The 27,664-nt window shown below is 36.5% G+C and overlaps 1 protein-coding gene and 1 non-coding gene across 4 annotated transcripts in view; both read right to left on the reverse strand.

Moving 5' to 3' along the window:
* TFDP2 (transcription factor Dp-2) overlaps window positions 1–27,664 on the reverse strand; it is a 175,802-nt gene that overhangs the window by 104,184 nt on the left and 43,954 nt on the right. For all 3 annotated transcript variants that reach the window (XM_047099201.1, XM_047099199.1, XM_047099198.1), the window contains exons 2-3: window positions 19,517–19,632; window positions 11,878–11,944 (exon numbers count right to left, since the gene is read on the reverse strand). In XM_047099201.1, coding sequence (XP_046955157.1) covers window positions 11,878–11,944; window positions 19,517–19,531 — 82 coding nt within the window. In that variant the 5' untranslated portion in view covers window positions 19,532–19,632. The remainder of the gene's footprint in view (window positions 1–11,877; window positions 11,945–19,516; window positions 19,633–27,664) is intronic.
* Window positions 5,542–5,614, reverse strand: TRNAN-GUU (transfer RNA asparagine (anticodon GUU)). Its single transcript has one exon. It is a non-coding gene; the product is annotated as a tRNA-Asn (tRNA).

The following is a 27,664-nucleotide window of genomic DNA, read 5'->3' on the forward strand; positions in this document are numbered from 1 at the left end:
ACCTACTGTTTAGAGTAAAATAAAATAAAATAAAATAAAATAAAATAAAATAAAAATCTTACTAGATATTTCAGGACTTAAATCATTAAGTAAACTCCGAGAAAGAGCCTATGGGCAAACGTTAGTAGCCTTTTACATTAAACATACAAATCTAAAATATGTAGCTAATTTACTTTTAAGAATTTGAACAGTGAAATAATCTTTAACACCAATTCCCTACCTTTTTCACCTTTCTAACTCCTTTAAAATTTTTTCTTATCAAGAAATAAAGTGCTCACATTCCTTTCTTGGCAGAAATGCACTATTAAGGTCCCTATAGGGAGCCATTCCAGCAACACTTTTTGTGAAACTGTGAATTCCTTCTGTTCCTACTGCTTTGCCCACAAATTCCTTTATTCCTGTTCCCAGGCTATGAAGATCTGTTCAAAAATGTTACAAAACCTGAAACAATTAGTTTCACTACAGATATATGTACTCTGACCCTAGCTGGTTCCCTGTTGCTACTCAGGGATCCTACAATCATCTCTTGACTGGAAAGGATTAAAAATAGCACAGAACAGGTTCTAAGCAATAATACTCTCCAAATGGAGAATTTAAAAGATTCTCTCATAACTAAGTGGTATTTGTCCAGGGAATTCAAAGTTTTTGTGACATGTAAACATCAATCAATGTAATTCACCATATTCATGGGCTACAGATACCCCCCCATATAATCATTGTAATAACTTAGTACAGAAAAAAACAACAAAATCCAACAACCATTCGTGATCAAAACACTCAGAAAACTAAGAATAGAAGGAAACTTACTCAACCAGATGGAAGGCAGCTATGGGAAAGCTCTACAGCTAACATCATACCTAATAACACAGACTAGATGCTTTCTTTCCTCCTAAGATCAGGAACACAGCAAGGATTTCTGCTCTCACCATTTCTATTCAACTTTGAACTGGAAGTCCTAATCAGTGATATCAAGACAGAAAAAGAAATACAAATTGGAAAGGAAAAGTAAAATTGTCTTTAATCACAGATGACATGACAGTATATGTAGAAGATTCTAGGGAATTTATCCAGACTTCAAGTTATATTACAAAGCTGCAGTAATCAAAACAATATGATACTGTCACAAAAACAGACACATAGATCAATGGAACAGAATAGAAAACCCAGAAATGAACCCACAATTATATGGCCAATTAATCTTTGACAAAGCAGGAAAGAATATCCAATGGGAAAAAGGATGTCTCTTCAACAAATGGTGTTGGGAAAATTGGACAACAACATACAAAATAATGAAACTGGACCACTTTCTTACAGCATACACAAAAATAAACCCAGAATGGATTAAAGACCTAATGGGAGACCCTGAAACCATAAAAATCCTAGAAGAGAGCACAGGCAATAACTTCTTTGACATTGGCTGTATCAACTTCTTTCTAGATATGTCTCCTGAGGCAAGGGAAGCACTAGCAAAAATAAACTACTAGGACTTCATCAAAATAAAAAGCTTCTGCACAGCAAAGGAAACAATCAACAAAGGCAAACTATGGAATGGAAGAAGATAATTACAAGTGACATACCTGATAACAGGTTAGTATCCAAAATATATAAAGAACTTATATAATTCAACACCCCCAAAAGGGAGAGATGTTCCATCATGGATAGGAAGAATCAATATTGTTAAGATGTCAGTTATTCCCAATTTGATGGACAGATTCAATACAAACTCAGTCAAAATCCCAGTAAGTTATTTTGTGGATATCAACAAACTAATTCTAAACTTTATGTGAAAAGGCAAAAGACTCAGAATAGCTAACATTGCCACTATTCAACTTTAAGACTACTATCAATCCACAGTAATGAAGACAATTCGGTATCAGCAAGAGACCAGGAAAATAGATCAATAGAATAGAAAAAAGAGCCTAGAAATAGAACCCCATAAATATATTCAACTCATCTTTGACAAAGGTCGAAGGAGATTCAGTGGAGAAAGGAGTCTTTTCAACAAATGAAGCTGGAAACACTAGACATCTACATGCAAAAAAAAAAAAAAAATTAGAAATAAATCTTACACCTCTAACAAAATAAAACTCAAAACGGATCACTGACCTAAATGTAAACAGCAAAATTCCTAGAAGAAAAACAGGGGCACCTGGGTGGCTTAGTTGGTTGAGCGTCCGACTTTGGCTCAGGTCATGATCTTGAGGTTCGTGAGTTCAAGCCCTGCATCGGGCTCTGTGCTGATAGCTCGGAGCCTGGAGCCTGCTTCAGATTCTGTGTCTCCCTCTCTCTCTTTGTCCCTCCCCTACTCGTGCTCTGTCTCTTTCTCAAAAATAAACATTAAAAAAAATTTTTTTTAAAGCCCCAGGAGACTAGGAAAGTGCTTTTGAATTTAGTAATGACTTTTTTTTTTTTTTTTTAAGAAGTCTCTGCACCCAATGTGGGGCTTGAAATCATGACCACAATATCAAGAATCACATGCTGTACTGAATGAGCCAGCCAGGTGCTTGTGGCAATGACTTTTTAGATACAACCAAAAAGCATGATCCATGAAAGAAAAAACTGCCAGGTTGGACTTTATTAAAATTAAAAACTTCTTTGTGAAAGACACTGTTTCTCTACCACCAGATAATGAATGTCAAGTCTTTGTGTTTTCTTACAAGAAACATTATGTGTTTGTATTACACTTCTATTTAAACAAATGGTTATATATATAGTACACTGTTCTGCACTTAATAATGTGTCTTTGTAGATCATTCTATATTAAAAAAAATTTTTTTTTAAGTAGGCTTCACACCCAGCCCAATGTGGTGCTTGAACTCACAACCATAGATCAAGACCTGAGCTGAGACTGAGTAGGATGCTTAACTGATGGAGCCACCCAGGCGCCCCCATTCCATACTTGTACATAGCGTTCTCATTCCCAAATTTATATCTGCATAAGTATTCCTTTGTACATACTGAACACTATTTAATCAAATCTTACCAATGAACTTAAGAGTTTCCAATATTTTGCTATTACATGTAATACTGCAAACATTAAGCTTCACTTTCCCTATTTGCTAGCACATCAGTAGAATCAATTCTTAAAACTGGGATTGATGGGTTATAGGAAATGTGAAGATAAATCAATTACAGTACTGTGAAATTGCTTCCCATAAAGGCTGTACTAATTTATGCTCCTACCAGCAGTGTAAGAGAAATGTTACCTATACTCTTCACAACAGTGTTTTATCAAACTTCTTAATACTCACCAATCTTATAGAGTGGAAAGTGGTATTCAGTGCACTTTCAAATTACACGTTTTATGAATGAGGTACAGTACCTTTTTATCTGTGTAAGAACCATTAATATTTCTTTTTCTGTAACTGTTTATTCATAACTTTCTTTTCAATGTTTATTATTTTGAGACAGAGACAGAGCGTGAGAGGGGGAGAGGCAAATAGAGGGAGACACAGAATCCAAAGCAGGCTCCAGGCTCTGAGCTGTCAGCACAGAGCCAGACGTGGGGCTCGAACTCACAGACCATGGACCACGAGATGATGACCTGAGCTGAAGTTGGATGCTTAACCAACTGAGCCACCCAGGTACCCCTTATTCATAAGGTTTGCCCATTTTCTAAAAATTTGGTTGTTGGTTGGGTTTTTTCCCTTGTTTCACTATACAATATTCCTTTCTTCCCTTTAATGCCTTGAGGCTTTTAGTGTATTTTATTTGATATCAATATTGTTTTGCTCATTGTACATCTTTGGCCATTTCTTATTTTCAATCTTTCTTAGATTTAAGAATTCTGAATATATTTTTAGTTCCAAAACAACTTTTTCTATGTTGCAACTGTATCCTCTTGAGAGTTTTCATTCCCTTTTCTATCACAGCTTTCTCTCATCTTTTCCATTAGCTCTGTTTCCACAGGAGGAATCTGTATGATTATTCAGTGATTCCCTCTTTCAAGTTGCTGAATTCATTTTAATAGGCTGAACTTTTAATAGCCATAGGGTACTGCAATCTCTTGGATAGTGGAGAACTGGCAGTCAGTATAAGATATGCATATTTTAAATTTGATGTGCAAGCAATGAAGGAGCTGGCAAAGTGGAATTGCTCTGCTGAGGTTATAAAGGAACAAGCGGGGAATATATGGCAGACCTCACTTGCCTGCAAAGACATGAGCAATTCATCCCACAAGTGCAACCCTCCTAGCAGCTGCTGATCAGGCAGCTTCCCAGAGGACTGTGTATAGCTTGCAGGCAAGTATGGCCTCTTTCCACATGCAGAAATATCCAAACATACAGACCACCCGACAGCATGCACCTCCCAGATAACTGAGAGATCCTTGGTCTTCACCAAAGATACTGATGGACTTTCGACACCACACAAAGTGAAGTTGTATGTCACAGGATTTTTACCTTTCGCTTTCCTCAATAATGCACAATTACATGATTCATAACCAGGACATACAAATACTCTCTTGCTTTTAAATCCTCTACTACTCGCCTGGTTATGACTGAATATAATTATCTTCAGGCTTGTTCTTATTTTAATTAATTAGTAATTTTTAAGCTCCAACTCTTAGGTATGTGTTCTAAGACAAAAAGTTCAGAAACCTTCCTCACTCTAAATTCCTTAACAATTTGTTCAAAAAGTTTTAAGGTAAGTTCCTTCTACGTTTACTTCTCAACGTTTAGATAAATAAACATTTTTATTACAAGTCTGGAAACATGGCAAAACAAACTCTTACAATTCAGTATTTACTGAATATAACTGTGCTAGACACCAAGCGAGATTCTGAAGACAAAAATAGGAAAAAGGACCCTGCTCTCAAGGAGCTCAGAGTTTAGCAAAAGAAAAGGACAATCTATAAAGAAATACAATATAATGTGATAAGGACAATAATAAAGTATGTACAGGGTCCAAAGGTTAACTAACAGAAAGGAGCTGTAGTAACAAGGAGCTACAAAGGAATTCGTGGTCAGCTAGATTTTAAAGAGTAAATAGGAATTTGCCCAGTGGTCAAAGAAATTATAGACAGAAGGTAAGGACATAACATTCTTTCAACGATGTTCCTAGTTTGAGACAGATACTGTGGGATAGATACTTTGAAATACTTGTCCTAGAGATACAATGATGAATTAAGAAAAAGTCTTTGACTTACAGAGTTCAGGGAGGGGGACAAATAAGTAAATGAGTCATTAAAGTACAGTGTGATAAATACTACAAAAGGGATAAGGAGAGAGTATTAGAGGCTTATGGGCCAAGTGGAAATAAGACCTAAACTTAGATGTGAATAATGAACTGAAATTATCCAGGTGTAATATGTGTCAGGAGTGGAGTAGAAGACCATGTCAGGGATCACAGAGTTCCAGGCACAGAGAGGTATGTACAGATGGACGGAGACAGACAGAGACAGAAAGTGAAAGAGAGAACGTAGCTCAAAGTGGCAGAAGAAGAGGTATCTGAGATAAGGCTCTGGATAAAAGCAAGAACTCTAACATGAAGGATTTTTTATTTGATTTATTTTTTTAAGATTTTATTTTTAAGTAATCTCTACACCCAACATGGGGCTCAAACTCACAACCCTGAGATCAACAGTCACATGCTCTACCAACTGAGCCAGCCAGGCGCCCCAAGGATCTTTCAAATCAGAGTTTAGACTTTATCTTGAAGGCAATAAGGAACTACTAAACTAATTTTTTTTAACATGGAAAGACTGTTGAGGTTTGTGTTTGAGAGCTATACTACAGTAATGAAACAGAAAGAAAGAAATCTGGAAGTAAGTACAACAGTCGCAGTAATCCAGGAAACGATTTATTGTAGTCTGAACTAAGATATTAGCAACAAAGATAGAGAAAACGGTTGGGGAGGACTGAGAGACTGAGGACGCAGAACCAACAAGCCTTATAAATGATTTGACTGGAAGCAGAGAGAAAGAAAAGGAATCAAATATGAGACCTCAATTTCTGGTTTAGGCACAGGGTGGATGGCACTACTATTCAGTAAGATAAGGAAAAGGGGAAAGCAGGTTTTGAGAGGGTGAAATAATTACTTTAATTCTGGAGTTTGAGCCTGAGATGCTTTAAGTTACTCAGTGAAGGCATCCAATAAGCAACTGGCTATACAAAATCTCAAGACAAATTTGGGTCAGAGATACAGATTTGACAACAGTCCATATACAAAGTAAATGATAACTACAGCAATGATGAATAAATGAAATTGCCTGTGGAGAATTTACAAAATGAGGAAAAAAAACCTAAGACAAAACCCCATGGAAAACTAACATTTAAAAAATTTGTTAATGTTTTTATTTATTTTTAAGAGAGAGAGAAACAGAGCACAAGCAGGGGAGGGGCAGAAAGAGAGGGAGACACAGAATCCGAAGCAGGCTCCAGGCTCTGAGCTGTCAGCACACAGCCCGACGCAGGGCTCGAACCCATGAACCACGAGATCATGACTTGAGCCAAAGTTGGACGCTTAACTGACTGAGCCACCCAAGTTGCCCCTGGAACATTAACATTTAGGAGACAGAGAGAAAGCTAGCAGAGTAGACTGAAAGAGAGCAGATAAAAAGGAAGATGAAAATATTAATATGAGGAAAAGGAGCAAGCACTTAATGAATGCTTACTATGTGCTAGGTGTTGGTTGTACTAAGTGATTTATGTGCACTACCTCATTTAATCCTTAGACACTCTCCAAGCAACTTATTGCTACCTGCTTCATTATAGATGTGGATACTTTGGTTTAGGGAGATCAACTTGCTCAGGTTTACACACTTGGTTGGGTGTAAGAAGTACAAGCAAGATCAGATCACACTGAGTCCTCTAGAGCCCTTGTTCTTAACTGCTACACTATACTGCTTTCTTATGAAAGTCTTAAAAAGTGTGGTATCACAGACACATAAAAACCAGTGATTCAAAAAGAAAGACACCATCCCAGTAGCAATGAGTTCATCCAGCACCGAGATCTTGGTTTCTAAATTTTTTTTTTTTCAACGTTTATTTATTTTTGGGACAGAGAGAGACAGAGCATGAACGGGGGAGGGGCAGAGAGAGAGGGAGACACAGAATCGGAAACAGGCTCCAGGCTCTGAGCCATCAGCCCAGAGCCCGACGCGGGGCTCGAACTCACGGACTGCGAGATCGTGACCTGGCTGAAGTCGGACGCTTAACCGACTGCGCCACCCAGGCGCCCCAGATCTTGGTTTCTAATAACATTCTCCATTAAAAGGAATCAGGAATCTTTGGGAAAATGGCTGATCTGAGAAGTAGGCAAGAAATAATGTAAAATGAGCCTGGAACATCTTGGAGTGCTAAAGAAATAAGTGCTCAAAACAAAAACAAACACAAAACCACACCCACAACGAGGGACATATGCCAAAGGAACACAGAAAACCAACTGTGGCCACAGCTGTATCAACTCAAGCAGAAAATTAAGTATTGGACTATAACCCAGAGTATAAACGAAATATCAGGTACAAACTAAATAATATAAATCAAGCATTAAATAAATAAGTGAAGAAACAAGAGAGAAGAGACAAATCTAGGGTGCAAAAGAATTCCAAATAAATTATGTAGATACTCCCCCTCCCAGAAGTAGAGCAACCTCTCCACTTCTCAAATATGGGTTCCACATAATGACTTCCTTCCAAAGACTACAGTATGGAAAGGGGAAGAGGTTAAAAAGTCACTTTATAGTACAGAAGCAGGACAAACATTACCTCAGCCAAGTGATCAAAGTTCACATCGACAATGATAAGTCATGTTGATAGTGTGGACCTTTGATATGCTGTGATGAGAATGGCACTTTATCTCTGTGGTTCTTCTCAAAAACTCATAACTCCAATCTAATCATGAGAAACACATCAGAAAAATCCCAATGGAGGGACATTCTACAAAATACCTGAACACTCCTCAAAACTGTCATTAAAAACACAGAAAGTCTGGGGCGCCTGGGTGGCGCAGTCGGTTAAGCGTCCGACTTCAGCCAGGTCACGATCTCGCGGTCCGTGAGTTCGAGCCCCGCGTCGGGCTCTGGGCTGATGGCTCAGAGCCTGGAGCCTGTTTCCGATTCTGTGTCTCCCTCTCTCTCTGCCCCTCCCCCGTTCATGCTCTGTCTCTCTCTGTCCCAAAAATAAATAAACGTTGAAAAAAAAAATTAAAAAAAAAAAAAAAAAACACAGAAAGTCTGAGATACTGTCATAGCCAAAAGGAGGCTAAGGATGATGGTCATGAAATATAATGTGGTATCCTGGATGCTCTCCTGGAACAGAAAGAGAACATTAGCTAAAAATGAAGGAAATCTGAAGAAGTTGGACTTCTGTTAATTAACATATGTTGATTTTGGCTCATTAATTGAAAAAACTGTACTAAACCAATGTATGATGTTAGCAGTAGGAGAAACTGACTAAGGGGTTTATGAGAACTCTCTTGAACTCTCTCTATAATTTCTCTGCATATCTAAAACTATTCTAAAAGTAAAATATTATTTAAAAAACAAGAGGGGAAATTAACTGCATGAAATGCTGATAAACAACAAAGAAAAAAAACAAAGATCAAGAGCAGTTTCAGTGGATTATTGGAGTCAAAGCCAGATTACATTGGGCAGAGGAGTAAATTAAAGCTGAGAATGGGATTATAAGTGTATAGCTTTTTCCAGAAGTTTGACAATGAGGGGAAGAACAAATCAGAGCTGGAAACAGACATCAAGTTAAAGAAAGTGGTTGGTGGTTTTTTTTTTTTTAAATAAAGGTATAATTCACATACCAAAAATTTACCTTTTAAAGTACAATTCAGTGGTTTCCAGTATGTTCACAAAGTTGTATAACCATCACCACCATTATCTATTTCCAGAACATATTTCTTACTTCAAAAAGAAATGATACAATCAAACAGGCCCTGAATATATGAAATATTTTGATGAATAGGAGGACTTCACATTGTTAAGGTGTCAATAAAACTAAAGCGATTTACAGATTCAATGCAATCTCGATCAAAATTCTAACAGCCTTTTTTTTTTTTTTTACAGAAATGGAAAAGCTGATCCTCAAATTCATGTGGAATTACAAGGAATCCTAAATAGCAGAATAATCTTTAAAAATAATAAAGTTAAAGGGCTCACACTTCTCAACTTTGAAACTTATTACAAAACTACAATAATTTAAAACATAATGGTACTGGGGGTACCTGGGTGGCTCAGTCAGTTAAGTGTCTGACTCTTGGTTTTGGCTCAGGTCATGATCTCACCATTCTGTGAGTTTGAGCCCCACACTGGGCTCTGTGTTGACAGCACAGAGCTTGCTTGGGATTCTGTCTCCCTCTCTCTCTGCCACTCCCCCCTGCTCTCTCTCTCAAAAATAAATTAATTAATTTAAAAAACCCCATTATGGTACTGACATATGGACAGACATATATACTAAGGGAAAATAATAAAAAGCCCAGAAATAAACCTTCACATATATGGCCAACTTATTTTTGACAAGGGTGCTAAGACCTTGACCTCTATTATAAACAGTAATGGAAAAACTGGTTAGCCATATGCCAATTTGATCCTTACCTTATATAAAAATTAACTCAAAATGGATCAAAGACCTAAAGAACCAAGACTATAAAATTCTCAGAAGGAAGCACTGAGGAAAATCTTCATGACACTGGATTTGGCAACCATGTGATGGATGTGACAAGAAAAGCACAGACAACAAAAGAAAAAACAGATGAACTGGACTTCCACTAAATAAAGAACTTTTGCACATCCAAAGAGATGATCAAGAAAGCGAAAAGACAACCTACTGAACAGAAGAAAATATCCGCAAATCATTTATCTCGTAAGGGATCAATATCCAGCATACATAAAGAATCCCTAAAACACAACTCCAAAAACTGGAGTAGACCTTTCAAAAGATAGATAAATGGCCAATAAGCACATAAAAAGATGCTCAACACGACTAGTTTCTAAAGAAATGCAAATCAAAATTACAGTGAGATATCACTTCATATCTACCAGGATGGCTATAACAAAACAAAAAACAAATAAATGTTGACAAGGATGTGGAGAAACTGGAACCTTTGTGCACTGTTGGTAGGGATGTAAAATGGTACAGCTACTGTGGAAATCAGAATGGTAATTCCTCCAAAAAATTAAAAATAGAATTACCATATGACCCAGAAATTCCACTTCTAGGTATATACCCAAAAGAATTGAAAGAAGGGTCCCAAAGAGATATTTGTAGTCCCTTATTCATAAAAGCATTATCCACAGCAGCTAAAACACTGAAGCAACCCAGGTGTCCAGTGATGGATGAATGATAAGCAAAAGTGGTATACATACACAATAGAATAGTATTCAGCCTTAAAAAGGAAGGAAATTTTGACATATACTACAATATAGATGAACCTTGAGGACATTATGTTAACTGAAATAAGCCAGTCACAAAATGACAATTACTATTAGGATTCCACTTACATGTGGTACCTAGAGTAGTCAAAATCATAGAGACAGAAAGAACAGTGGTTGCCAGAGACAACAGGGAAAAGGAGAGTGGGGGGTTATTGTTTAAAGAGTATAGAATTTGAATTTCACAAGGTGAAAAGAGGTATGGATATGGATGGTGGTGATGGCCACACAACATGAATGTACTTAATACCACTTAAAAATGGCTAAAGTTGTAAATTTGATATTCTGCGTATTTTACTACAATGACAAAATTGGGGAAAAATGAAAAACATTAAGGCTTGTGGTGTCTCTTTCACTGTTTCATACACATAATTAAATTCTCACAGGGGCGCCTGGGTGGCGCAGTTGGTTAAGCGTCCGACTTCAGCCAGGTCACGATCTCGCGGTCCGTGAGTTCGAGCCCCGCGTCAGGCTCTGGGCTGATGGCTCAGAGCCTGGAGCCTGTTTCCGATTCTGTGTCTCCCTCTCTCTCTGGCCCTCCCCCGTTCATGCTCTGTCTCTCTCTGTCCCAAAAATAAATAAACGTTGAAAAAAAAAATTCTCACAGACATTCTCATTATTAAGCTAGATTTTTTTTATACTGAAATACAGACTTCTCTACTCTTCTCTCCAGAGCATATAGCCTACCTTGGACATAAACCCTTTGAGGAAGCTGATGTTTCTCTCATAGCTATGTGTATATAATGACATCTATTTTGTTCCTACCTTTATAATGAAAAATTTCAAACATATACAAAGGAAGAGAGAAAGGAATAATGAAACCCCTTACAGCTATCCACCCAGCTTAAAATACTTAATCAACTCATAGACAGTTTATCTATAATTCCACTCACTTTACTCTTCTTCCCCCAGTGGATTATTGTGAAGCAATTCCAAACATCGTATCATTTCAACCATAAATATTTCAGTATATTATCTCTACATACTAAAAGATACTGATGAAAGATACATACTGAAAGATACAGACAGTGTCCTGTATAAATTCCTGTACTGGTGGGTCAGATTTCTGATATAAGCATTCCTCCAGTAAACCATATATTAGATACAGAAATGTTATGTATATTCATTCATTCTACTGTACTTCCTTACAAGTTAAACTACTAGGATGTAGGACTATCAAACAAGAAAATCAAGAAAAAAAGTCGCTTGAACAGTTGGTTTCAACAGCAAGAGGATCATTTATCAAGGGTGGTCTTAGAGACCTCTTAGGAAAGAGATGGAGAAAAGTAACACAAACATCACACACACTCAACCTCACTCTCTCCCCACCTCTCAGAACTGACTTTCATACGATATAAGTTATTTGGTATATTATAACACAACCCAGTGATATTATATAACAATCATTATATGTAAAGTAATACTCATAGCTGCATATTTTATAAAACAAATGCAATCAAACTGGCTCAATGCAGAAAATTTCTATTCAACTGTCCTTACCTTTTGTTGGACTGAGATTCTGATCTATAAATCCTCTTAGTTCTGCATTTGTGGAAGGCAAACCAACCTGAATAAAATAGTTTTAAAAATTAAAAATAGAATCTTAAGTATTATGTGATCATTTAATAAGTTATTTTATACCTTCCACTGAAGATCCCATGTAAAATAATAAACACAGCCACATAAAAATGAATTAATTATATCAACAATAGGAGTAGAAATTAAAAGAAAATGTTGCTTGCAATGGGAAAAGCAGGAATTGTACAGATTAAGATAAAAATCAATGAAATAATGTTACTTGAGAGCATAACTGAGACCTACAGATTTTACTGATGGTTTTTTTGAAAGCAAGTTGTGGCAGCCATGAAGCTGCCAACAGATTTACCAAAATTCCATTTTCATGTTGCCCTTAATTTTTACTGTTCATAATCACTGCCTATTATGCGTTTTTCAACATTGTGATATGTAATGGATCAGATAAAGACCATTAATACTATACCACAGAGGTGAGATCTACTGGTCTCAAATAAAACTGCTTGGGCTCATATTCTGGTTCAGTAAGACACATGGTCATGTTCAAATCACATAAGCTCTCTATACCTCAGTCTTCTGAACTGGTGCTAGAAGTGCTTATCAGTTTAGGTTATTAGAAAGATTAAGATAATTCATATAAAGCATCTAGCCCAGTGTAAGGCACAAAGTGCTCAATTCATGTTAACCTTCATTCTATTAATATGATACCTGGGGGCTATCTATAACAAGTGTAACTGTAAATTCACCTTGAGGCAATTTATTTCATTTAATGTGATGGCCACTGGACTTCTTGGAATCATAGAGCTAAATACAGTAGTATCATCAAACAGAGTTTAAAAAATTTATTATAGAGCCAGGAATGAAAAGACTCTACATTTTTGAAAACTTGACATAAAGCAAGATTCTAATAAGTTGTTCTACTATTACTATTATGCTATTGTTTTAATCCTTGTAGATTTGTAATCTACCAAATGCTAACTTGGTACCTCAAACATCCTTTCAAAGTACTACCACACTGAAAAGATTTTAAAGCACACAAAGGTTTATAACTTTATGTCTGTGCACTTGTGTTGTTTTTAAACTACACACTGTATTAGCATTATATATTCTTCATGAGAACTCATTTGATACTTCACAATTTCACAATGTAAGAGCTAATTATTTCATTATTTAATAATTCAAATGCACTACTAATAGCTGTTTCTTTTTGTCAAGAGATATGTTACCAGAAATATTTCTACATATCATTCACATCATGGAAAAGTAATTCTGATGCAAACCTATTTCTCTCATTGAATACCAAATTTTTATGACAGCAGCTGAGCAGAAGACATCTAAAATGCAGCTTCTTAATCCTATGTATATAATGGTGCAGATACTTAATTCTATCTAGCTTCTTATAAGTATGCTATTAGAAGTAAACCCTTTGCAACAAAATTTGCAACAAATTACCACTACATGGATCTCCAGAGTTGTTCACAAATATTAATGGTAAGCGTTTACTTGTAAATGCCAAGAGTTTACTGTGGCATCACTAACATGCCGCCCTTTTATAACAAAATTTTTTGCTATAAAAAGAGAAAGACAAAACTTTCATTGGTGTTGTACTGTAAAAAGAAAGCAAAGAAGGCGAAGACAGACTTTAATATTCCAACGTTAATACAATGTGATCATTTAATACATGTGTTACAATTATTTCAAAAGCATTAGTTTATACCTTTTTGTTACTAAACAAAGATAACGGCAAAAACCTCAACTGAAACCACATATTCACAGTGGAGAGAGTTCACAGTTACTGAGTTACTGTTATGCTTAAACACCTGCTCTTAATGGCCAACTTCTGCAGAGTGAAGCAGTGAATCAACTTGGAAACTTTTAAACAGAAGTACATTTGCATCCTAATAACCAACAAATTACACACTAAAAAGACAAAGGTCAGTTGTGGGTCAATACTATATGCTGATTTGGGTCTAGTAGATGGAGAAGTGTTTGTATCTAGACTTTAAATAAACACTAAAATTAATTTAATTAAAATTTCAAAAATGCAATAATTTCTGCTTTCATAAACACTTTATAGTTTAAAGACAAAGAAAAGGATTATTTGAGAATAGAAAAAGTTGGCTAGGAAAGGCATTTAAAAACAGCCTTTTTCCTTCTTCTACTTAAAAAGGATATAATAATAATGGTTCACAGAGCAAAAGAAAAAGGTGAACTCATTTTATGTAAAATTTTTTACCTAACAAGGTCCTGAGAAAAGTCTTCTACTGGGTTATTCAAACACTGTGCTGCACACTGTAAACAGTCACTAAATGTCTGTAGAATAAAAAATATCCAAGCCTAGTTTTTAAGAATAAAACCATATTTCCCACTAACAACATTATAATTTCACTGACAATAACATATTTAGATTGACAAAACTGAAAGACAACAAGATTCAGAGTGAGATGATTTGTATTCCAAGTTCAGCTCTGACATTTACAAGCAAGGTGATCTTGGAACAATCACTGCAAAATGGAGCTGACAAAACATGTGCACAACAAACTCAGAGAGCTCCTTAGATCAAATTAAATAATTATGTGAATATGATTATTAATGAAAGCAATGCTCAAGTGTGGATTGTTATTCAAATGGTAATGGTAATGGCTTTTAACTTTTCAACACTGACAGTCAATTCATAGGAGATGCAAGTGACCAATGAATGAATGAACATACAGCATACCAGTCTGACCTAGCTAGTAATGAGGGAAATGAATAAATTACATACCATTTTTTGCTGATTATACTAACAAAGATTAAAAAGAAAATAACGGGGGGGGGGGCGCACCTGAGTGGCCCAGTCAGTTGAGCTACTCAGGTCATGATCTCACAGTTCATGAGTTGGAGCCTAGAGCTCACTGCTGACAGCACAGAGCCTGCTTCAGATCCTCTGTCCCCTTCTCTCTGCTCCCTCCCCTGCTCGCATGCACGCGCTCTTTTTCTTTCTCTCAAAAATAAACATTAAAAAAAAAAAAAAAAGAAAGAGGAATGGCACTCTCATATACCACTGATGAATATATAAATTGGTGCAACCTTTCTGAAATGCAATTTAGCAATATGAAACAAAAGCCCCCAAAAGCACACACCCTTTCGGCCAGTAATTTCATTAAGACTTTGCCTTATGAGAATAATCCAATGAGTAAGCAAAAAAAGAAAGAAAGAAAGAAAGAAAGAAAGAAAGAAAGAAAGAAAGAAAGAAAGTTAAAAAAAAATGGAAATAACTTGGGGTGCCTCAGTGGTTCAGTCAGTTAAGCACCCAACTTCAGCTTAGGTCATGATCTCACAGTTTGTGAGTTTGAGCCCCACATCAGGCTCTCTTCTTTCAGTGCAGAGCCCGCTTCAGTTTGTCTGTCCCCCTCTCTCTTCCCCTCCTCCACTCTCCTTCACTCTCCCTCTAGAAATATAAATAAACTTAAAAAATATAAAAATAGAGGGGCGCCTGGGTGGCTCAGTCGGTTAAGTGTCTGACTTCGGCTCAGGTCATGATCTCAAGGCTTGTGAGTTTGAGCCCCGAGGCAGGCTCTGTGCTGACATCTCAGAGCCTGGAGCCTCTTCAGATTCTGTGTCTTTCTCTCTCTCTGCCCCTCCCCGCTCACTTTCTGTCTCTCAAAAGTAAATAAACATTAAAAAAAATTTTTAAAATATATAAAAATAGAAATAACTTAATGGCCAATATTAAGAAAGTATAATGCCTATTTAGTAGATAACATAAAACAGTCATTTAAAATGATGTTGCAGAGATATTAAGATAAGAAAAGACATTCATCACAGAGATTAAGCTAAACAGTAGGTTACAAAACAGCATGACATTTTTATTAGAAATATATACATATATTTTTTACATACACACACACTTGTATATATACCAGATGTCTTCCTAGGCAAAATTCTGCTGCTAATCTCTATGCCATTTCCTTATCTGTATTTTCTAATTTTTCTATAATGAGTATCATGGCTTACATTTTTTAAAATGTTTTTTATTTATTTTTGAGAGAGAGACAGAGGATGAGTCAGGGAGGTGCACAGAGAGACAGAGAGAGAGAGAGAGAGAGACATTGAATCTGAAGCAGATTCTAGGCTGTGAGCCATCAACACATAGCTCAATGCGGGGCTCAAACCCACGAAGCATGAGATCATGACCTGAGCCAAAGTCGGACGCTTAACCAACTGAGCCACCCAGGCACCGCAAGGCTTACATATTTTTTAAAAGATTATTTGACAAGGCTCAAAATACACATCAAATTACCTTCCACATTCTTGATTGTATATTGAGGGAGCTCAAGTGAGAACACACCTGCATTTGTGGTCATGAAGCGTATCAGTGGCTACCAGATACCATTTGACAACAATTTTATCTCGGAAACAGTGAATATATTGCCAGCTTTACAGAACTTACTTTTTGCAAAATGACCCATCCCACAATCCACGTAGTTCCAGTATGGCTGTTAATCCTTGAGCTTCAATTGTGCTATTTCAACAAAAGTGGACCCATGACCCAGACCTGGCCCACTTCTTTCTCCACTTGTCTAACTGAACATGTGGGCCAAGCAGGGTCAACCAAAGCTCCTCCATGGAATCTGAAATATACATGCTAAAAAAGAAAAGTTCCCTTTCTTCTTCTGATATAAGAATTATAAGGCCAGTATAGGGTATTCTGTTACCATATAGAGCCAAGAGATGGAAAAAGGGAGACTAGATCCCTGACACCATCATGTGATCCCCTGAATCCAGATATGTTTGAAGCCACACTACTCCAAACTTTTCAGTTATGTGAATCAACACATTCCATTTTTTGCCTTAAGCTATTTTGAATAGGGTTGCTATCATTTGTAATCATGAGACCTACTATGGCATGGATAAGGCAAAAACAACTCTTCACAAAAAACCTGCTCTCGTAAGAGAAATGTAACATGAGAAACAGAAAATAAGGATGTAAATATTTGAGTATGTGTTTACTAATGCCTCTCTAAGACCTGCGTGTGTGTCTGAACTACTGAGTTAAGTGCCAAATGAGTCTCCTGCTTCTACTATGCCCCTCTTCAATCTATTGACTCAGCAGTCAGGACAAACTTTCTAAGATGGTAAGTCAGGTCATGCAATTATCCACCAAATCTCTAATGGCTCCTTACTGACATTTCAAATACACACCCAACGCCCCAGTCCTTGAGGGTCCACATGATCCAGCCCCTGCTTCCCTTCTGACTTCATCCCCTACCACTATCCCTTGCTTAGTCTGTTCCACTTATAAAACTGGTCATCTTGCTGCTTCTTAAACAACCACACCTTTTCCTGCCTCTACCTGGAATGATCTTTTCCCATATATTCATATGATTGGCTTCTTCTTGGATTGAGACTCAAGAGCACTGTCTGAATGTCATGCCCTTAAAGAGAACTCTCTGAACACCTGAGTTGAAAGAGCTCTCCCTTGCTACCATCACCCTCTTTCTTCTTACCCTATTTTATTTTTCTTCGTGACATTTATCATTACCTGACAGTATATATGTATTCACTGTCTTCTCTCACTACACAATAAGCCCAAAGAAGGCAGGAGCCTAGAACAGGATCAGGTACATATATTTGGTGGGTGGGGGAAGAAGGAGAATGAATTGTTTGTGGCACTGTGAACTAGTATAATCCTTTCAGTAAGTATCTTGACAAAACATATTAAAAGCCACAAAAATGTTCGTATCTATTGCAGAATAGGTAGTAAACTTGATTGGTTATTTTCAGACAGTCTATTCCAATTCTTTCCCACATGCATTAGCCTAATGTGAGGTTTGACTTCTCCATGTCCCTAACTCAAAGGTATCAAAAGACCATCAGCTCATCGCTTATCCCTCTCCCCCTAGGATGCCATAGCAGAAAGAGAAATATATTGCTCACTGTTTTATTTCTTCCAAATATACAAACAAAATAATGGGAGTATAATCATCACTGGTTCAAATGTTTTATGCTACTTTAGGGAAACAACTTTTAATATAGTGAATTGTACATATGACTAAGAAGATGATATATGATTCAAGGCACATTTTAAGCCAAAATATGCTTGCTATTTGAATGTTAACCATCTTGTGGTTCAGGGTAACTTTTACCTCCCCTTTTTCTAAAGGAGAAAAAAAAAATCAGGATAATATCCTAAAAGAAAATTCCCTATACACAGACTAAAACTTTGTTTCTTCTTTCCCCCCAACAGCACTTTAACAAATATGTAACAGTCTTAGATTAAAGCCTACTACTCCTGATAATTTATCCTAATGAAATTAATTAAATGATAATGAAACAAAATCTATATCTGCTTACAGCTACTTATAGCATGTCAAAAGCAAAGTTAATAATAGGAAAATAGAGATAAATAATTAAGGTGGTTGTTTTTTTTTTTTTTTAATGTTATTCTTTAGATGTATAACAGGCAGTATTTGGAACTGTCTGGCTTACAAAAGACCTTTCCACACAATAGAATGCTGGCTCTTCCTGGTCACGATTAACTAAACCACTAGTAGACATCACACTTGAGCAGTGTCAGAGGTCCACCCCAAGGAGTTTGGAATTGGAGCTCACGTGGGCAGACAGGATCTGTCAAGCTGCCTCCTTCCTTTCCTTCACACCTCTCTCTCTCTGAACAGGCTGGCTTTGTAACACATATATTGAGATGCTGCCTGGAAAACTAAGGAGCATGATTTGCAGAGAGAGAGGGAGAGAGTATGAAGCAGATGCACACAGACAAGCAGAGTTAATAAATGGAAACTAAACACTGCTTCAGTTCCTGGTAGATTTCAAGTTCCTGTACTCAGATCTTTCTGAGGGCCCACTAAATTCCTACTCATAAATTGTTTGAGACATTCCTGTATCTTTATAATAAATTCCCTTTTTAAGGTAGCCTAAGCTGGTTTCTGTTACATGCAATCAAAGATTCCAACATCACAATCTGGGAACAGTAAAGCAATTGTAAGTTATTTCCCTAAATGTTGTAGTATTTATTTTCTAGCATAATCCTCACATAACTGGAAACAAATCCATTGATACAGCCTGACAATAAGAAAATAACTTGAAAGGAAGTAGATTCAGAAATGATAGCCTCAAGCAGAGGAAACAAACTGAATGAGTTCTCCAAAAAATCCAAAATCTAATGTCCCCTCAGGAATCATCTCATGGAAGATAGCAAGCTTCTTTTGAACAATATCCAGTATACATATTCCCTTATGTCCACAAGAAAAAAACTGGGCCAAAGAAAACAGTGATCTTCTAAGTAAAAATCTCCAGCAAGCACGAAAACAAATTTATTACAGTACCAAAAAAGGAGAGGGGTGGGAAACTTTCTACAGATGGAAATTTTGCAGCTGTTGAGAAGACACAACTTGGCAGCAATTTATAAGAATGCTACTGTGTCCAGTAGAATGCTATATTCAACAGCACTAAAGTTTACTATCTTGTTCTATGCATAAACAAAAACAATTATAAATTAATGCCAGTAAAATGAACTTGATTAATTAGAATAGTGAAGAAAATGTACATAGGGAAAAGTACAACTCACATTAAGAATACTTACATTTAAAAATTTACAAATACTTACATTTTTTGCCGTCATGTCAAACTGTATTCGATTTAAAATTCTGTAAAGCCATTAAAAAACAAACAAAAAACAAAAACAAAAAAACTTCGTCTTCAATAACTCCTTAAAAGAACATCCTGTTAAAAGGGGAAAAGAGAGGGAACAGTAATATAATCACAATAATAATAGGCAATGTTCATGTCATATTTACCAAGTGACATGCATTGTTCTTTAAGGGGATCATTTAAATTAATCTTCACAACACTATGAGACATATACCATTTTAACCCTCATTTTCCAGATAAAAATTTGGGCTTACAGAAGTTAAAAAATTTGACCAATCAACTCAGCTAACAAGTGATAAAACCTGGGCTTTGAAATATCATACTATGTTACTTTAGATAATGCAATGAAAGAAACACCAAGGCTTATTGGAGAAATAGCCAATTCCAGAGCTGGGGCAGGAGATGTATAAGATATGACTAGAACATTTTATTGTACAGTAAGGAAGAGCTCAAGAAATGATGGAGATATATCAAAAGTATACAGGAGCCAGCCTAAAGGGCCTACAACTGGACAATCTGGAACAACTGAGCGCCAAAGTATACAGTGACAGTAACTGATTATGACTATAAACTCTTTGAATAAAGTAACGATCCAGGACTGCATACTGATAAAAAGCAGATTAAATGAAATAATGAGGAGGAAGGGAAAGCTCTTCTTTGCAATTCAATACCAACTAGTAAATAGAAAGGAATAACGACGTAAGAAAACCACCAATTTGTAAACATCATAATAACTGATTAGACAAGGATCATTATTGGATACTACAACTAGTGGGTGAAAGTGGGTGAGAAAAAGGATATTTACACAGTCTTGAAATATCACCCCACAAAATACCTACTAATTCAAATTTTACAGTGAAGAAACCTGACACACACCACATAGCCAAAGTAATCAAACCTATCAAATAACCACCAACAGTGGCACAGACCAACATCACGCGTCTCCACAAGTGCACTGAGATGGATATAATATCACTTCTGAGGTATTTCCATCCAAATGCATAACCTAAATCTAATCATGAGGAAATATCAGAGAAATTTAAATGGAGGGTCATTCTATAAAATAACAGGTGAACTTTTCAAAAATGTTACTGTCATGAAAGAAAAAATAAAAAAACTTGACTAACAGTCCCGATTTAAAAAGACAAAAATCACATAAAAATTAAATTCCAAGTATGATCCTGAAGTGGACTCTGGACCAGAAAAAAATACTTACTATGAACACCATTATTAGGGCTACTGGAAAAATTGAAATAGAGTCCACAGACTGGATAATAGTATTGTTTCAGTGTTCCATTTCCTGCTTTTGATCAGAGGACCATGGGGATTTTTAGGTGGATGTGCTTGTTTTTAGAAAACATACACCAAAATATTTAGAAGTAGAAAGGTATGATAGCAGCAACTAGCTTTCAAATGATGAAAAAATATATATAATCTGTATATAGAGATAAAGTGGGAATGATAAAACAAATGTGGCAAATGTTGGCAACTGGTTAATCTGAGAAAAGGGTATTTAGAAGTTATTTGCCCTACTTTTGCAACTTTCCTCTTATTTTACCATCATTTCAAAATTAAAGCTTTAATAAAGAAATTTAAGGGGAAGGAAAAAATAAAATTTAATTTGGAAAAGACCATAAACAATAGGAGCTTGAAGAAACAGGAACTCCAAAATGTCCATCTCATACACTAGAATTGGAATCTATAAGTAAAACTTTGTAGGCAAAAAAAAAAAAAGTATTCTTACTTTTCTTATTTTTTAACTTTTTAAAAATGTTATTTATTTTAGAGAGAGTCCACGCACACAAGAGCAGAGGAGACAGAGGGAGAGAGAGAATCCTAAGCAGGCTTCACGCTCAGCACAGAGCCTGACATGGGGCTCCATCCCACAAACTGGTGAGATCATGACCTGAGTGGGAAACATGAGTTGAACACTAAACCAACTGAGCCACCCAGACACCCTGAGCATGGATTTTTTTTAATTTAGGCTCAATCTCAGCTCTGACACTTAGCTGTGTGACCTTGAACAAAGTGATTTAACCACTTTGAGCTTCAGTGTCCTCATTTGAAAAACAGGTATACTGAGTTTTTCAGGGTTATGTTAAGCAGTAAATTAGGTACAATCTGTCCAAATGAAAATCATCAGATCCACCAAGTTAATACACCAAATTTTATTCATAAAACACTGAACATTCCTAATCACAAAGAGTCAATTTTATTTATTTTATTTAAAAAAATTTTTTTAATGTTTAGTTATTTTTGAGAGAGAGAGAGAGAGAGACAGAGTGCGAGCAGGGGAGGCGCAGAAATAAGTTCTGGGAGACACAGAATCTGAAACAGGCTCCAGGCTCTAAGGTGTCAGCACAGAGCCCGACATGGGGCTTGAACTCATGAACCACGAGACCATGACCTGAGCTGAAGTCGGACACTTAGCCAACTGAGCCACCCAGGCATCCCACGAAAAGTCAATTTTAAATATTTTTAAGATTACCTTCTGACCTATTGAAATGTATTTTTTTATTCTTCTTTTTTTTAACGTTTATTTATTTTTGAGACAGAGAGAGACAGAGCATGAATGAGGGAGGGTCAGAGAGAGAGGGAGACACAGAATCTGAAACAGGCTCTAGGCTCTGAGCTGTCAGCACAGAGCCCGATGCGGGGCTCAAACTCACGGACCGCGAGATCATGACCTGAGCTGAAGTCGGACGTTTTAACTGACTGAGCCACCCAGGCGCCCCTGAAATGTATTTTTTTAATGTTTATTTATTTTTGAAAAAGAGAGAGACAGAGTGTAAGTGGGGGAGGGGTAGAGAGAGAGAGGGAGACCCAGAACCCAAAGCAGGCTCCAGGCTCCAAGCTGTAAGCACAGAGCCCCACACAAGGCAAGGCTCGAACCCACGAACCGCAAGATCATGACCTGAGCCGAAGTCAGAGGCTTAACCGACTGAGCTACCCAGGTGCCCCTAAATGTACAACAAAAAATAAGGAAGGTTTTCCATTCAAAGTTCCTGTTAAATTTTAGAAACCTGCTAGATCTATCTAAGGCAGATATTGTTGCCTATCCAGTATCTTTCCCTCTTCTTCCTTAGGAGAAGTTGAAGGTGGCAATATGCCCAACTAAAGAAAAGTACTACATTCTCACTCTCCCTTTCGGATGTGCTGATTGTATGACATAATCCTGGTCAGTGAAATATAAGCAGACATCATTGGGTTGAGCTACCAGATTCAACTAGTAAATGTCCTTTTTCCCTTCTCCCATTTCTTCATTCCAGAATATGGTTGTAATGGTCAGAATTGCTTCTAGCTTCATTACAATATTCAGTATTCAGTATGGTACTGTATTTCCTAATGGCTGGGCTATTGAGCAACACTGTGATATTCACCCAACTAAAAGAAAAAAACTAACAGAGAGTTATTATTTCAGCACACAATAACAAGTGGCTACCAATAAAATACTTCTTAACCACATTAATTAACTTTAACTTAATTTTGTTTAGTATTCCCTTTGTATCCTCTCACCAGAACTAAGTACAAATTAAAACCTCTAAATGTTACCTAAATGATAAATGTTTGAAACAGAGCCAAAGCACATGGATTTCTTGAGTAAATTTACATTAACATCTCTGTGCCTCAATTTCTTCATCTTTAATATAGTAATAAATAGCACTTAATTCAACAAGTCAAGATAACATATGGCCTAGCACAGTGTAAGCCCTCAACGTTAGAGAAAAAAGTAGTTTGCCGTTTTCTCATGACAAATTAAGGTTTCTTCTTCCAAAGTAAATAATACATAATTCACATGTAGTAGAAGTAAAAAATACCACACCATAAATCTAGTTTACAAAGGAAACAATGTGTCTAATTGTGGTTAAGAAACACTCTTCTAAAATTAACAAAAGTAGGCAATAACTTTATTCATTGATTTATTTATTCATTCAGTAAGCACTGAACACTGTGCAAGGCACTAATCTAGGCACTGAAGACATCGTAGTAGATGAAAGAGCAAGCATAAACCTTCAAATGTAATTTAAATTATGTAAAATTACATTAAGAAAAATGTTATAAAAAGAAATGGGATTATGATAGAGATCTGCCTCATTCAATTAAAAATGAAGAAGTATGCTATACTGCCTTTGAGTGAGAGCGTATAGCCTTTGATTTAAAAATACACATTTCTGGGGCGCCTGGGTGGCGCAGTCGGTTAAGCGTCCGACTTCAGCTAGGTCACGATCTTGCGGTCCATGAGTTCGAGCCCCGCGTCAGGCTCTGGGCTGATGGCTCAGAGCCTGGAGCCTGTTTCAGATTCTGTGTCTCCCTCTCTCTCTGCCCCTCCCCCGTTCATGCTCTGTCTCTCTCTGTCCCAAAAATAAATAAACGTTGAAAAAAAAAAATTTAAAAATACACATTTCTCATAAAAAGATTTTTAAATACTAGATAAATAAATAAACAAACAAACAAACCACATTTCTAGGGCACCTGGGTGGCTTAGTAGGTTAAGCGCTGACTCTTGGTTTCGGCTCAGGTTATGATCTCACGGTTTTGTGGGTTTGAGCTCTGCATCAGGCTCCACGCTGACAGTGCAGAGCCTGCTAGGGATTCTGTCTCCCTCTCTCTCTCTGCCCCTTCCCCACTCGCACTGTCTCTGTCTCTCTCAAAATAAACTTTTTGTAAAAAGTAAATAAATAATAAATAAAAATGCACATTTCTAAGTATTTTTAAAGCTTTTGATTTTAAACATTGTCTTCAATCTAAAATTTATTTGCAACATATGATTAAAACCAAGTATCTAGAAAGTAAATACACATGGCACTGAATATTTCAAGAAATTGCCATCTTTGGTGGCACTGGTGATTTTCAAAGATAAACCAGCCATGTGCACTGATGCATTATGTTTTATCCTAGCTCAACAACTGTATACTTTTTCCTGTCACTAAACTCTTCAGTTGGTTAAAAAATAAGTTGGATTTCTTCTTCCAGCTTCATGAACACATTATGTCAAGCTCAAAAAGTCAATCTTTGTGACCTCACCATCTGCCATGATCTCTTGTCAGTTTCAAACAATGCAACTCCCACAGATGGTCTCAAAATGCAAATCCTTTTCCTTCCCAATCACAATTAGCAGCTCTGGCCACAAAGCCTTTTAAAATGGTACAGCACTAATCAAAATAAGGAGAAGGAATAATTATGGGTAAGTCTGTAGGATTAACATCACCTAAATCTGGGTATGTAGACTTTCTAACACTGCTGAAAAAGAGGCTATGAAAAAATTACATTTCAGCAAAGGCAGCATATTTAAATGAAGACATTACTAATTTTAAAAACATGCCCATGTTTCAAAGTCTGGAGAACATACAAAACAATAATCAAATATCTAAAGAAACAAATAATCAGCCATGATCCCACCTCTCAGAGGCAACTACAATAAGCTTTGGGTATAACATCCTTCGGTGTTCTCTTTCTGCACTCTGACTCCCGTAAGTGGTATTAATGAGAAGATATTTTCATACAAAGTGGTAGTATGTAACTCTTTCTTAGGTGATGAGCATTTCCAAACACTCTCCTAAATGCTTCACAGGCATGATTTCATACCATTCATACCACAACTCTATCAGATAAATATTATTACATGTTTAAGATGACAAAACTGAGCTTTAGAGAGTTGAAGTAACTTGCCTGGTTAACCAACTGTGTAAATGGCAATGCCGGTATATCAACCTGGGATCTCAGACCAGTAGACATGTTCTTAATTATTATGCTAATTTCCATAATATATCTGACTTGAGATATAGTAGATTCTCAAAATATAACAAAATATGCAATTACTATTACAATACATGTATACAAAAGGATAATTTACTACACCAACAACATCCTTGAAAGTTTCATATGGCACAGGTCACATATCTTTGGGTCAGGTTTTAACCTTTTTTAGTTCTTTCTCTTTTTTAATTTCAATATTAAATTGAAATTTTCTTTATTTTTGAGTACATAAGTAAACTTCATTTTTTTTTATAGCTACATAGTATTCCTTTACATCATTGTATCATAATTTATGATATAGTCCCCTAGCGATGGACATTTAGATTTCCTAAGGCTACAAACTGGTGTCAGTAATCACATTTTAATGACTCAATCCTTAATGTTTGATCTGGTCTCCGACTACCTCTCCATCTCTGTGTTGAGTCACTTCCTCTCTCTGATCTAATTCTACTGGTCTTCTGTCAGTTCCTCAAAAACATGCTCCTCCTGCCTCAGGGCCTCCACACATGCTGTTTCCTCAGCCTGAAATATTCACCAAAGTTAATTCCTATCCTTTAGATTTCTTCTCAATGTCACTTCCACAGGGAAAACTGTCCCTCTCCTGCTACCAGACTAGGTCAGGGTCTCCCTCTATTCACCCTCTCGTACGTTCTTCTTTCACAGTACACACCAGCTTGTCATTATCTATTTATTTGTGCGAATATCAGAATGTGGCCTATCTCTGACAACTAAAGTATAAGTTTCATGAGGACACTGACCCTATCTGTTCACTATTATATATACCCAGTGTCTGGTACATGGTTAGAACTCAAGTGATATTTGTTTTTTGTTTGTTTTAAAGAAAATATTTATTTGATGAATTACATACTCAATATTTTATTTTTTTCATCCTTTAATAGCATGATAATCTCGGAGCACCTGGCTGCCTCAGTCGGAACAGCATGCAACTCCTGATCTTGGGGTCGGTCGTGTTGGGTGTGGAGACTACTTAAATAAATAAATAGAATGATAATCTCATCTAACAATGACTTGAAAGCAGAAAATGAAAAGGTTTTTAACCATATAACACATTTACACCTCTGAAATGTCATTAAGCTATATAGGATAATTTTGAGTGACAATTTTCTACCATGAACAGAAAGGTTTTTTTGGATCCAGCAGTGTATTTGTGTTTCATTAATTTTTTTTTTGTTGTAAGAAAAATATTTATAAAAGGGCATATTTAATTTCACTAATTTTTAAGGTGAAAACAACAGTACACAAGCGTAAAATCTGAAAAACACTTTTACCAAAAGCTACTCTTCCAAAGAACCGTCAACATTTTACAAAGGAAAAGAGGGGCACCTGGGTGGCTCAGTCGGCTGAGGGTCTCACTTTGGTTCAGGTCATGATCTCCCGGTTCATGGGTTCAAGCCCTGTATCATGCATGCTCTATGCTGACAACTCAGAGCCTGGAGCCTGTTTCAGATTCTGTGTCTCCCTCTCTCTCTGCCCCTCCCCTGCTTGCAGTCTGTCTCTCTCTCATGAATAAATAAACATTAAAAAAAAAATCTTTAATTAAAAAAAGGAAAAGAAAATTGGTTTTATGTTCATTGCTTATTTTTTAACTTGAAAAAAATTTTCCAGTGTTACATAAGCTTTTATTCAGGATCCTGAGCAACAATAAAAACTGATTAATACTACAAGCAATCAATAACAACTTTTAACAGTCTTCTACAGACATGCAGTGAAATGATGAATAATGTTGTCTCAGCGCTACTCATTCATTTATTTATTCAATAAATACTTACTGAATGTCTGCTGCATGTCAAACACTAGGCTGAGCATTAAAGATACTACGAGAAACAATAACAGTCCTTGCCTTTGTGGAACCTACAATTAGGCATTAAACATGTATTTTATAATTAACTACTTTATGACAATTACTGTAGGTGCTACTACAGTAGGCAAAAAAGATGCAAAGGAAATATGTACACTAAAGGACTGGGCCTCCAGTGGTTTTAGAGATTTCTTTCAGGAAGTGAAGTCTGAGCCAAACTCAACAAACAAGCAAAGTTTGTAAACCAGAGGCAAAGACAGAGGGTACAACACAGCCAGAGGGAACAACCAGCAGCACAGGGAGATGAATGCTCATGGGAAGAAAAGCCTATGGGAAGTTGCAGAAACTGAAGGAAGATCCAGGTACCTGAAAACATAGGGCAAATGGGAGGGCTGCTAAGAGATGACACAAAAGCCAGAAAGAACAAAAAGGTGCACAGGGAAACGTCATCTGATTAGTGGGAAGCCTCAAAAAGATTTTAAGCAGGGAGCCAAACATCTGAACCAGAGAGATACTAAATTATGTTCA

The sequence above is a fragment of the Lynx rufus genome, unplaced genomic scaffold, assembly GCF_022079265.1.
Source record: "Lynx rufus isolate CCGP_SWC_20201006 ecotype Redwood Valley unplaced genomic scaffold, mLynRuf1.p SCAF_5, whole genome shotgun sequence".
Taxonomy (NCBI): domain Eukaryota; kingdom Metazoa; phylum Chordata; class Mammalia; order Carnivora; family Felidae; genus Lynx; species Lynx rufus.